The 13,856-nt window shown below is 42.5% G+C and overlaps 1 protein-coding gene across 2 annotated transcripts in view; it reads left to right on the top strand.

Annotated features, from left to right (window-relative positions):
* The window catches only part of MTUS2 (microtubule associated scaffold protein 2), a 576,541-nt gene that overhangs the window by 408,208 nt on the left and 154,477 nt on the right, over positions 1-13,856 (top strand). For both annotated transcript variants that reach the window (XM_032314531.1, XM_032314532.1), the window contains exon 7: positions 13,251-13,355. In XM_032314531.1, the coding sequence (XP_032170422.1) occupies positions 13,251-13,355 (105 nt within the window). The remainder of the gene's footprint in view (positions 1-13,250; positions 13,356-13,856) is intronic.

Raw genomic sequence — 13,856 nt, 5'->3', positions numbered from 1 at the left:
AGGGAATAACAGCAACCTCATTCACTAATGATTTCATACACCAGTACAGTGCTTATAATCTATAGATTCTAGACAAATACCTATAATAATTATTAACTTGTTAGTACTGTTAGTAAGTACTGTTTTTTGGCATGCTTAAAAGTGCCTAGCATTATGGTAAACACTTTTTTTTTTTAATTTTATTTATTTATTTGACAGACAGAGATCACAAGCAGGCAGAGAGGCAGGCAAAGAGAGAGGAAGGGAAGCAGGCTCCCTGCTGAGCAGAGAGCCTGATGTGGGGCTTGATCCCAGGACCCTGGGAACATGACCTGAGCCGAAGGCAGAGGCTTTAACCCACTGAGCCACCCATGCGACCCATGGTAAACACTTTTAATGCACTATACCATTGTATTCTTCCCTAGTGTTGGAGGCTATGGTTATTATTTCCCATCTTACACCTGAGGAAACAAGGCTCAGAGAGTTTAAGAAACTTGCCTGAGGTCACACAACTAAGCAAACAATAGAGCTGAGCATCAGGGCCCTAAACAGATATGCTAATGTAAAAAACAACCTCCTCCCCATTATGTCTTCTTCCTACTTCCAACTCCAACTTCTTTTTTTTTTCCCAACTTAAATATTTCCAATAATTTGTTTTAAGATTTTTTCATTTATTTGACAGAGAGAGAGATCACAAGCAGACAGAGAGGCAGGCAGAGAGAGGGAGGGGGAAGCAGGCTCCCCACTGAACAGAGAGCCTGATGCAGGGCTCGACCCCAGGATCCTGAGATCATGACTCAAGCTGAAGGCAGAGGCTTAACCTACTGAGCCACCCAGGTGCCCCTAAAATAATTGGTATTTTTAACCACATTTCCTTGTTTTAGAATGTCTACCTCTCAATTTTGTGTTAAGCTACCAAATTAGTAATAACTTCCATTTGAAAAATATTGTAGATGAGTATTCTCATTGAAAGATGATCATAACGTATTAAGTTCTTTTTAAAAGGTCACAAAATTATATTGGAACTTGTACAAGTCAGTGCGAAACAAAGCAGGCAAAAAAGGAACAAAGGAGTTGACCAATATTCCACGAAAGAAAAAAAAAACAAATGTCCTGTACATATCTGAAAAGGGTGTTGAACTGCATCGGTAACCAGGAGGATGCAGTTCAAATCACAGTGGGATGTACACACATCAGAACAGCAACCTTTTAAAATCTGAACTTCCCTAGGGTTGGTGAAGATGTAGTATGTGACAAGCTCCTCTTCAGTCTAGCCAGGAAACAGGGAAATGGACGTAGCCACTTTGGGAAACTGTGGCATTGCCCTACAATGTTTGTACCTGACTTAAGAATTCTGTGTGTATGGGGCGCCTGGGTGGCTCAGTGGGTTAAAGCCTCTGCCATCGGCTCAGGTCATGATCCCAGTGTCCTTGGATCGAGCCCCACATCGGGCTCTCTGCTCCGCGGAGAGCCTGCTTCCTCCTCTCTCTCTCTCTGCCTGCCTCTCTGCCTACTTGTGATCTCTGTCTGTCAAATAAATAAGTAAAATTAAAAAAAAAAAAGAATTCTGTGTGTATGTCTATGAGAGATGCGTGCACACACACGTATCAAAAGACACAGCAAGTATGTTCAAAGGAGCACTGCTTATAACTCAAATTTCCATCAGAACAAACAGCTACCCTGTGATATATGCACACCACGGATCACTGTTTTGCAGTGACCATGGACTAGGGCTGCATGAATGTTTCAATGTTCAACGTTCAGTACAAATAGCAGGAAAATATTTACAGTATGGTCTCACTGATAAAAAGTTTAAGACTTAGCAGACTTAAGATATTGTTTATGGTTGCATGTGGAGTAGCAAAACTATGAAGAAGAGCAAGGAATCATGACCAAAACCAGCATGACAGTGGCTTCGAGTGAGAAGGAAGAAGCCTGAGAAACGATGAGCTTTGGATGCCAGTAATGTCTGAATGTTCCAGTTCTTGACCTGTGTGACGACTTCATGAATGGTTGCTTTCAATTACTTGTTAAACAGTATGACTAAGTTCTAAGTAGTATGTCTCACAGTAGAAAGTGCTTGAAACTATTATAATATTAAGAAAAATATATGTATACACATATAAGTGGTCTGAAATAATGCATTTCAGTGGGTTCATAGTGGCGGTTGTTAGGTGAGGAAATGGCAGAAATGAAGAAAAAGTGTATTTGCTCATTTTTCTACAATGAACATGTAACATTTTATAAAAATGGAAGTAACGTATTTAAATATTTATTGACATGCGACGACTGAGTCTTGATCTGTCTCCTTAGTCAGAAAACTTAAACTCCATGCAGCAGCAGCCAGTCACAGTTCAACTTCCTGTTTCCTTTTTCTTTTTTTTATTAGTCATCATTCCATTCACTGGCAACCTCAATCTCATTTATAATTTCACATGTATAAAAAAGGACACAAGTACATATGTAGCATATTAAGTATGTAACTCAGCCATGGTAATTTTTAGCCTTGCATTGGATTTTCAGGGGAATTCAGAAATGCTGGAGGGAAACAGAATATTCATCTTGCTAGTGAAGTGGGAGATGCTGGCAGGGCCAGAGACAAGGTAGGCTGGACCCAAGAATTAAAGCTTCCAGTCTCAGACTCCACCCTACTGGCCCTGAGTGGGCTGGCCCATACCCTTTTGTATCTTTGTACATGATCCCCATCCTGACTGTACCCTTTCTTTCTTGGCAATTCTTCTGCATACTTCCATCTCAGCTCAAGAGTAACTTTCGTTGGGGAAACCCTACCCGGCTTCTCCTTGGAGCTCCCAGAGAGAAATCTTGACTCAGGCCTCCAGGCTGGCACTTGCTACATTCTCTTGTCATTACTTATTTACATGTCCCACTAATTGGGGACTTTCAGACAAAGGATTTTGTCTTTTCACCTTGGAATCTATAGCAGCCAGTACCATATAAAGTGGGGCCACCCAATAAATATACGATGAATGAATGAGTAAAGGAAAGTGAAGGATCTTTTAAGGAATAAATAGTTCAGAAAATGAGAAAGGGCTGCTGGAGCCTGTGGAGTAAAACAGCAGAATACTAACATGAGGGTACTTATTTAATTCTAAGTAGACCATGATAGGGACTTTTATTTATGTACAGAAAATGTTAGCTCTGAAAAGCACAATTTTATTATGCTTTCAAATTAATGTGAAAGTAAATCTTTAAGTTCTAATGAGACAAATAATCCAGACCATTTCTTTCATTTAGCCTCACCTCACTGAAAGTGCCACAATGAGTAAAAAACCCTAATCTCTGTTTGTATAGTTTCAAAAATACAAAGCATTTTCCCCGCCACAACTGACTTATTCACATTTCTTCGGGACCTAAGAGATCATGTGGTATCATGATGCCCCGGGAGAGCTGGTTGTTTCCTTCCGTCACATTCAGAGCTTCACTCGTTTTGTTTCTAACTGTGTGTAAAGGGATTTCTCGTAACTCACTTAGGACATGCCTGTTTATTAGGTAGGGAGAGAGAAGTACAGGAGAAGAAATAAGAAGAAAATAAGAGATTTCAAAATGTCAGGAATCCGTCAGATCTGAAGGTTGATTTCATTTCCCCCAGAGGAAGAACATAATTAGTTAGGAATAATACCAACTCATTTGTCTATGAATGTTTACTGAGTGGGTAATTCTCCTGTAATGTGTTGTCTAATGGGGAATGTAGACAGGTAGAAGGTCTAGAGTATTAGAAACGTGTGGCCACAGAGCATGACAGCAGCATCTAGAGACCTCTAGGTCGAGATCTGAAGGATAAGGAGGAACAGAGCTGACTGGAGACCAGAGGCTGAAGGAGGCTGCTCCAGAATTCTGCGAGAGAAGTGACACCGGTCTGAATGAAGTTATGGTAACTATGAAAACAGAAGTGGACTAAATTTAAGAGAGAGATGTGCTTATATTTCACAGGACTTGGCATTTTATTACATGCGAAGAAGTGAGGAAAAGAGAGGATATGAGGATGAAAGCGACGTTTCTGGTTTAACCCTAAAACACACATTTTGTTAGGTAACAGGTTCAATTTTGAGTGTACTGAGTGTCCTGTGCATGGGAGAGAACCCAAAAGAGACATTTATGTATAGGATGGATGTGTGTGTGTGTGTGTGTGTGTGTGTGTACTTAATTCTATCAATTGATTGAATGACAGATATAAATTTGGAGTACAAATAATATGAGTTCCATAAAAAGGGAAACAAGAGAAGTCAGAAGGGAGGAAATTGCCCGAGTACCACTTCAAGAAATTTCCCAGAACTCAGAAGATGAGGGTTTGTAGACTAAAACTACCACATGCCCAGTACTATGAACACAAAAAGACCCACCCCAGGCTGGGTCATGGGGTCGAAAGGAGGTAGGGATTCATTGGCCTCTAGCTTTAGAAAGCAAATGTCTTGAGCTGTTCTTAGGTCTCTTAGTCCCTGCCCCAAATAGAAGACTTTCAGCATCTACATGCTCCTGCCCCCTCCCCTGACTCCACTCTGAATATTCTCACCTGGACCCTATCCTACCTCTCACATGGGGTCAGACTCACCGGATTCGTTGTCCTTCTGAGTACAGGTGGGCAGACAGGCCATAGGATTCCTTAAGTCTCAGGACTCACTGAGGCCATTGCAAGGAATTGCAGGATCAAATAACAGCAGGAAGTCACAGGTCCGGAGCTCGGTTCAGCTATGGACTGGTAAATGGGGACAGGTTACAACCTCCATACTTTCACTTTCTTCGTTTGCAAAGTAATGATACCGGCAGCAACAGCAACAGAGTTTAGAAATGGGGTAAAGTGAAATAATATACGAGAAGCAACTGCAAGCTAGTTCCCAGCATTTATAAACACGAATATGTACATTCAACGAAAGTATAACCTCCAAGACAGCTCATCCCACTGACTTTCACTGGAACAGTGCCTGATGTGTATCTAGTGCTTAATAATGAATGAGTAAGCCTATGTTGGGGACGGGACGGGGAAATACATTATGTGGTACATTCCTATCTAATGTTTTTATGCTTGATTCTATTCAAACTCTATAAATCTTCCCTTGAAATGTTCCCACATTCCATCTGTCTCATGAGTAACATTAGAATCCCTGCTCCATGATTGCATCCTTCGTTTTTTCCCTATTTACCTCTTTTTGGTTACACTGGCTCTATAATAATTGCTTGCGCTGTTGCCACATTCGCATTTCAGTTTTCTTCTGGCTCCTCTCCACCTTCCTTCCATGGTTTTGCATGTTCCTCATCTGGGAGTGGGTCAGCTTTGACAAGTGCATAGTGTGTGCATGTCAGACAGGTGGGAGATAAAGTCTGTTGCTGTGTAAATTTCTTTATCCTTTTTTGTTTCCTGTCTTTCCTTCCTTATACTGAGATTGACTCACACGCACATGTGGCCTCTTGTGAGTGAGGTTCAGAGCCTGTAAAAATCCCCTTTGAGTTTTTTCAACGTGCTTATTGAGTTTTATGAAAACATATATAGCATTCTTCTAACCATTATCTTAAATCTCTTTTTTCCCCATTTCAAGGTGCTCTGAGTGACCCACTGTCATTTGCCATCATATTTTGTTTCTAAGATACCAACCTCATTCTCAGAGCAAACCCATCATTCTCCACTGGGCAGCCTTCCTCATATTCTCGTGACTCCCAGGCAGCCTGACTAGTGGTCTCTGCCTTAAGCACCCATGATGAATGAGGTGTTAGTTATTTTTATGATGTCCAGCTCAGGAATAAAACACCAAATGGATCTTCTCCCCGCAGCTGCAATAGTCACTCATGTCACTGTGGAGGGTCTTGTCCACGTGAGAAACTGAGCTTTTACACTATTTTTCTTTTTTTTTCCCCTGAGCAACTGTATATGGATTGCCAGGCAGAAGCCTTCAACTTAGACCTTTGGGAGGCTTTTTGCTGCGTTCTGTGTATGGCATTAATACTTTAAGACCATTTGAATGTACAGTCATTGTCTGGGGTGGATCTGAGCAGTAACAGGGCTTCAAATCAAAACTGTGATCTCATCCTTTGATTCCAATGAGGCTGGCATTTCTTCCCCCTCCTGGCGCCTTCTTCCTTCCTCCCCAAAAGCACGAGAGGGCTCTGGATTTTGTATACATATGTTCTTTTATATAGCTCTTATGTCTCCAGGTGCCTGAGGTACACAAGAATTAGCTTTGACCAATTATGAACCCATAAGAAATGAGCATATATAGATCTGTTAAGGAGCTGTTTTCTCCAGTGGACCTTCTCAGGCCTTGCCTGATTGCAAGTCCCCAAAACCTAATCAAACTGGCTTACCCAAAAAAGAATGCAAAAGGTCAGAAGGATTTGGGATCACATAACTGAAAAGTTCAGGTGATATTACTAATGTGAGATACGGCTGTACCCAGATCCTTAAACAATGACATCATGAATTTTTTTTGTTATTGTTTTTTGTTGTTTTTTTTTGTCTACTGTCCCTACGTTCCCCTCTCTTGGCTGGTGCCTCACAAAGGCTCTTCCTAAACAGAGTCAGAGATAGTCAAGGGAAGCTCAGGCTTCCATCCTACCAGTTCAGGCATCTATCAGAAAAAGAATCCTTTTCTAGTAATTCCAGCAAAATTTCTAAATTAAAGGCTCTCATTATTTCAATCTGGGTTTTGTTTTCCTTCTCAAACCAGGATGGTCTATCACGCCAATGTGATGCAGAGCTCTGACTGGGCAGGCCTGGGTCACAGGCCCCCCTCCAGATCCAGGTGTGTCAGCGCACGCCCCCCACCCCCGCTCAACACATACCTCACATGGCCCATGAGGAGGGAAGTGTTAGTCCCCCTCCATTTAGTCCCCCTTATGTGAGCATGGGTGCTTTAAAAGAAGCTGATCAGGCCAAACAGGAGATGTCCACTAGAGGTATGTAGTCCGCACTAGGGGAAAGAAAATAGGGAAGGCTGAACAGGGTTTAAGGAAAGACAAATACTCAAAAGGAGTTGAGAAAATAAGGAAAGCTTCATAAAGAAGTGATAGGGACTCAGGAGACTAGGAAGGACCAAGAAATTAGTGTGCTTTTGGCGAGTTAAAAAGAGTTTCCTCATTTATTCATTCAGTTAGACACAGAAGGTATTATCATGGGTTAAATAATGCCCTAGTCACTGGAACCGTTGAGTATTACCTTCCGTGACCACTAGGGCTTTCCAACTGTGCTTAAGTTAAGTGTCTTAAGATGGGGAGATCATCCTGAATTAGCTAGATGGACTCACTGTAATCACCGGTGTCCTGATAAGCAGAAGGTGGGAGCCATTAGAGAAGGAGATGTGAGGACGGAAGCAGAGATCGGAGTGCTACGCCTTGATGGTCGAGGTGGCCACACATGAAGAAACACTGGAAGCTAAAAAATACAAGGAAATAGATATATCCCTGAAACTTCCAGAAAGAATCAGCTCTGCTGGTGCACTGACTTTAGCCCAGTGAGGCTGACTGCATGCTTCTGGCCTCCATAAACTGTAAAAGAAGACATTTGTGTTATTTTCAACCACTCGTTTGTGGTCATCTGTCCCAGTGGCAACAGGGAATAATACAGAAGCCTTCAATGAAAAGAGGTGAGCTGAATCTGAGGATGATCAGGAATGGGCCAAAGCTGACAAAGGAGAGATCTGGTGCTCCAGCCAGAGACAACAGCCCAGGTGAAGACAGGATGTCCCATGGAAATTACTGTCACTGCAGGGGCCCATGGCAGAGGAAGCAGAACTCTGGAGCTTGCGTACCCCATGCCGTTGAGTTGGGACTCTCTAGTGAAGACCATGGAAAGCTTTAGAAAGGCTTTAAAAGGAAAATCATGTAGCCTCTGTAATGATTGAGAAAGATCTTCCTGGTACTGGTAAGAAGGATGAGCCAGGTAAATATGAAGATGGTGAGAGAGGGGACTGAGGAATCACTTAGATATTTCCAGCTGTCCCAGTGAGAAATGATGAGAACTGAGCTAGGGTAAAAAGTGGGAATGGGGACCAGGCCTGATTCAGGAGCTGCTTTATGGGACAGACAAGTAATGGCTGATGGAGCACAGAGAAGAGGACTTGCTGGCTTCTGGTTTCGGTAACCAGGGGAATGACTGACCAGGAAACAAAATCTAGGAAGAGGAGTATTTGAGAAGAAGAAAATTTGTTCCAGGTGGGGCATGGTGACCTGGTCTTCTAGTAGCTTGTAGTAATGTCTAGTTGGCAGCTAAAAACAGGTCTGGATCTCAGGAAAGATGTCTGGGCCCATCTGGATTGGAAATGACAGAGTTGATGTCCAACAGCATAGGCAACTTAGGGATGCAAGCCTGCTGAGCAGTCGAGAACATCCAGAGGAGTGGATGGGAGAAAGCTGAGACTCTGGGGCAGCTTTCCTCCAGTACAGGCAAAGGTGGAAGCTGCAGTGAAGAAAAGAGAGACTGCCCAGAGGGACAGGAGGAAAATCACGAGACCACAACCCACTCTGGCATTCCTAGATGCTCAGCCATCTTTGAGTTAGGTGAAATCTCACAGTACACTTCAGAATCATTAAGGCTGAGTCTGGATTGCAAGAAAACTGGAAAAAGTACGGAAAGCATTGACTAATTGCTGTGATTTTCTGTGCCATCAAGAATTCCCAGAACCATGCAGGAATTTTCTAGGCAGCACTGTGTTCCTGGAGGAGGGACCGTGAAAGCTTCCATCAAAGTTGTTCTTACAGAATTAGTTGCATAAGTTCATTTTCTCTCCTCATCCTTTCATGGATCAGACAGATTATTTTCATTTTGGTTTTGGTTTCACTGCTTTTATTGTTTATTTCTCATTATAAAAGTAACATGTGGTCATTATAAAAAAGGGCAAAATAAAAAGTAACATCTCCTCAATCCCGCTGCTCAGAGGTAACCATTATTAACAATTTGGTGCCTTTGTTTCAAATCTTCTTATATAAAATATAATACAGATAATATTTTGTGTTATAAAAATGGGACCACAGCTAGCTCTTTTCTTCATCACGAACATCTTCTATGCTGGTACAATATAGAACTACTTCATTCTTTTTAGTGGCTGCATAAGTACATGGTATGGATATACCACCATTTATTTAACCATTTCCCAGTGTGCATTTTGATGATTTACTCTCCTTTATTATTGTGAATAACGTATGAAGTCTCATTGCACATAACCTTTTCCCTTAAGCACAGCAGCAAAACCTCAACAGCCATGGAAGGTAACACTCAGAGGTTCCAAAGAGAGATCTCTAGGAGCAGAATTGCTAGGTCAAGTATATCAGTATTTAAATTTTTGATAGAAGCAGCCAAATTGCACTCCATGAAGGATGAAAAAAAATACTGAAACACTGAATAAATATTCATGTTTAATTTTCTTTTGAAATAATGTGTTTAATGCATACTTTTGGCTTTTAACATTTCAACTCCCATGAGTCTCATTAGTTTTCCATATTTGTTGATACCTAAAATCTGAGCAGAAGGCGGGATGCGAAGAGTAAAGTGAGCCATAGATGGGGTCCTCTGAAGGGTGGGGCTGGCTTCAGTGGAGTGAGGAGATGGCTTTCAGGACCCAGGTTCCTGCCTTCTGTAAGCCCTCATGTGCCTGGACAGGACATCTTGAAAGAAGCCCAGTGGGAAGGAGGGGACAGGAGGCAGAATTGACTGAATGACCACACTGGGCCAGGACGAGTGTGGTCCTAGGGTTGACACTCACGTTCCAGTGGGGAAGGCAGACCATAAACAAACAGAGGAGGGTATCATGTGTTACGGGTACAATACATGTCATGAAGAATAATGAAGCAAGTATAGGGAAGAGTGGCAGGTGGCAGGAGGGCTGTTTAACCTGTAGTATCAGGCATGGCCTCTCTGAGGATTATCATTTGTGCAGAGACCTGAATGAATGGATGCATGGACTGTGCTCAAGGTCTCAGGGGAGCATATTCTCTGCAGAGGGAACTCCAGTTAAACGGAGATGAATGGAGAATGGGAGGAGGCGTGGCTTCAGCACAGCCTGCACTATAGTATAGCCGGAGGGAGGGAGCAGGGGCAAAGTGATGCCAAGTGTGTGTTAGAGCTCTCCAGAGAACAGAACCTGTAGGATATGCATACATGTGCATGGGATACATTTTAAAGAGAGACAGACTATATAGAAAATATGTATGCTATAATATATATAATTTATGTATCGTGTAATAAAAAATCTGTTATTATAAGTAAATACTTTATATATAAAAAGAGATTTCTCATGAGGCTTTGGCTCACATATTTATGGAGGTTGAGAAGTCCCCAGGTCTGCAGTGGGCAAGCCAGACACCCAGAGACAGCTGGTGGTGTAAGTTCCAGTCCGAGGGCAGAAGACTGATGTCCCAGCTCAAACAGTCAGGCATGCAGCGTTCCTTCTTAGCCAGCCTTTTGTTCTGCTCAGGCCTTCAGCGGATCATAGGATGCCCACTCCCATTGGATAGGGCAGTCTGCTTTTTTCAGTCTACCATTTAAATTTAATCTAATCTAGAACCCAGAGTAACATTTGACTAAACATCTGGTCCCTATGGCCCAGTCCAGTGGACACATAAAGTTAGCTACCACAGTGTCTGTGGCATAGGCAGGAGACCATATCATCTGGGGCTGAGCTACTCGGTATGGTGGCTGGTGGTTCATGGGCCATTGTTGAGAACTCAAAATGCGGTCAGTGTCAGATGTTAGAGTGATACTGAATATGTTGGGTGAAATAAAAATGTTATTACAGTTAATTTCATTACGCTTTTTACTTTTTAAATGTTGTTACTAGGAAATTTAACATGATATAAGCTGCTCATTTTCTATTTCTGTTGGCTAGAGGCAGTCTCCAGGGCCTCATAGATGTGACAAGGAGTTTACAGTTCATTCTGAGTATCTTGGGAGGTGATCGGAGGATTTCAAGATTGGGAATCACTTGCGCTAACTTAGATTTGAAATAATTATTCTGCTGCTGTGGGAGAATAAGCTGCAGAGGACAGGAGTAGGAACAGTAAATCAGGTAGGAGGCTCTTGTGGGGGAGGACAAGGAAGTGGTAGCATTGGGCTCTGCAGAGGCAGGGAGGGGAGGCAAGAGGGCAGCCCTGGGATGTACTCAGAGGAGAAACAATGAGCTTTGCTAATGGGCTGAAGAGGGGTAGGGAGAAAAGTCACAAACCAAGATGACTCCTAGTGTTGGGGCCTGAGCACAGTGAGTGAATGAAGGTGCCACTTACTGTGATGTGAAAGACTGGGGGTATGTTAACTAAATGCTGTGAAGCATATTGAGAGTAGGAAGGAAAAAAGCAAAGGGGGAGAAGTACAAGAGAGAATTCAGGCTTTAGAAGGGTTCAATCAATGGGACAAAAAGAGTCTGTTGAAAAGCAGTAAAGCAGAGATGGTGATAGGTGTGTGCGTGGATGAGTAGAAAGCCGGTGAGCAAGGATGAAGGGGTAGTGAGGCAGGTCTGATGGTGTGGGGGGAAATGGGAGCCCAGTCAGGCCAGAAAAGAATGAAAGATGGGGAGGTTGGATCCACATACCTGCCCCTCTCTCCAAACTCCTGGAATAATCTCTCCCCACCATCATATATCCATATGCACACATACAGATAAATCAGCTATAATGGTGCTTTTATAGAAAGGGGAAAATTGATATATTTGAACATATTAAAATTTAAAATCACAGTCCAATGAAATATACTATAGATAAATTTCAAATAGTGAAAGGCTAGAAAATATAATTTATATAGCAGACAAAGAAAGGATTAATATCCAGAATACACGAAGGGTTCCTAATACATCAGTAAGAAAAATAGGCAGAGGATTTAATTAGGCTATTTTCAAACAAAGAAATGCACATGACCAATATGAAAAGACTCTAAGTGTTCGGCAAACGTGAAAATGATTGAGGCTTTGATGTCAGTAGGGTCTGAGGCATTCAGAAAGAGTTAGCTTCATGCACTCCTGGCTGGGGCATAAATTTCTAGCTCCTTGTGGAAGACAGCCGGACTGTGTCTAGCAATACAGCAAATGAGCAGACTCTTAATCCAGCAAAAACACTTGTATGTATTTTTCCTGTAAAGATACTGGTCTCTGTGTGCAAAGAAACAAGTAGAAGAATGTGTATTACAGCACATGTCGCTATCTAAATAGCTAAAACTTGCAAACAATCGAAATGTTCATCAGTAGGATGGTGGGGAAATAAATCACAATGCATTTTTTGGTCTACTTATATGTGGCACTTTCAAAAGATCTATAAATACACTGATAGGAAAAAGATCTTTAAAAGTGTGGATGGGTAAAAAGAAATTGCCATATATGATTCATTTAGCTAGCCAACACTTGTGTTTGTATTTGTGTAGATAATATTTGTAAGTACCTAAAAAGAGGTCTGGAAGAATAGCCATCAAATCGCCACCAACAGCTGTGGAAGAGGAATGAGAGCACAGGCTTTGGGAAGTGGGAACTGGGATGTGTTCTGTATCTCAGGAACCATCCCCAAGCTTTACTGTTAAAATGACATAATAAATAGTGGAGGCAGGTCTGGGTACGTCCAGGTCCGGGTTATTTCTCTACCCCTCCATCCACGGTCCTTGGCCTTTCTGACGAAGATGATGTGAAGGTGAGGGTCTGTGGCCGGCATACACAGGGAAACGGCGCTGTGCTCCCGGACAGAAGAACATGCTGTCCTTATATCGCTTGTGCTCAGGTTACCCCATTCTGCCGGGGCCAGCTCTGCCAGCAGGTCCCACGAAGGCTCAGCTGCAGCCGAGAGAGCTCAGAGGCTTTCCAGGTCACCTCTGTGGCCCAGCTGCGTGGAAATTAATTAGAAGCAGACCATGTCCCCCGTGGCTCGGGTCTCAGGGATGCCGAAGTCATTAGCAGCTGAGTTTGGCTCCAGCTTCCATCTGTGTCTTCTGAAAAATGTGTTGGGGCAGGAAGAGGCGGACAAACTGAGTTGGTGGCTGAGGACGCTACAAGTTTAATTCCCAGATAGTTTGTCAGAGTCATTGGGGTGCAGTGACCCCCAGAGACAGGGGTGTTTTTCATCAAGTCAGAAGCGGCAGCAGTGTGCTGATTCCCCTGACCACTGCAAGGAAATTCCCTTTGCTGTAATTGCGTATGTCCTCCCTGGAGCACAGGGGGTGGTGACCATAGCAACAAATCAGCCAAATATTACTTTGTTCCCTTTGCCTTTTGTGAAGCCTCCCTTGCCACAAACAACTTGTGTTACCGTTTTAATTATAACTAGCTCTTTTCCTTCTTTTTCTCTCTTTCAACTTGGTCTAGGATCAAAGAAAGAAGGACAGAAAGATCAAGATGTTAACAAACCTGCTGTTTCATCTCCTAAGAGAGCTGTGACTTCAGCCACCAAGCTTCATTCACCAGGTATTTAAGCAATATGATCGGTGCCATTTGGGGAGAAGGCTTGGACTTGTAATTTCTTTGGTTCACGTGTCATTAGTAGAGCAGTGCCAGCCCATGTGATGTGTGTGATACATTCCAGAGCTTGACGTAACTACACTGGTGTGTTCTGACTCGAGATGAAATGAACCAGCTGTTGGCATCATCATCTGGTTCACGTTGGAAAAAAAAAGAAATGTTACCATGCTACTTTTAAGTGGTAGAATCTTCTCGTGTAGGAGTATCTGCTGTTCCGACAGCATGTAGAAATAGTTTATAATCGAAAAACAGACTGAAGATCTAACCTCCAGATATAATCATATTTTCTAAAAAGAATAAAAATTGAGAAACAACAGATATCAAATACTTGCGATTTCATCAACGGAAAGCATTTATTTACCTTTAGAGATGAATAAACTAGGTAACATCATTTGAGAGTTGAAAATCATTCATATCATGAAAATTCATACCGTGAGGCATTACCCC

This window comes from Mustela erminea, chromosome 15 (genome assembly GCF_009829155.1).
Source record: "Mustela erminea isolate mMusErm1 chromosome 15, mMusErm1.Pri, whole genome shotgun sequence".
Taxonomy (NCBI): Eukaryota; Metazoa; Chordata; class Mammalia; order Carnivora; family Mustelidae; genus Mustela; species Mustela erminea.
The sequence above is the reverse complement of the archived record's forward strand: the minus strand, read 5'-3'. Positions and strand labels throughout refer to the sequence as shown.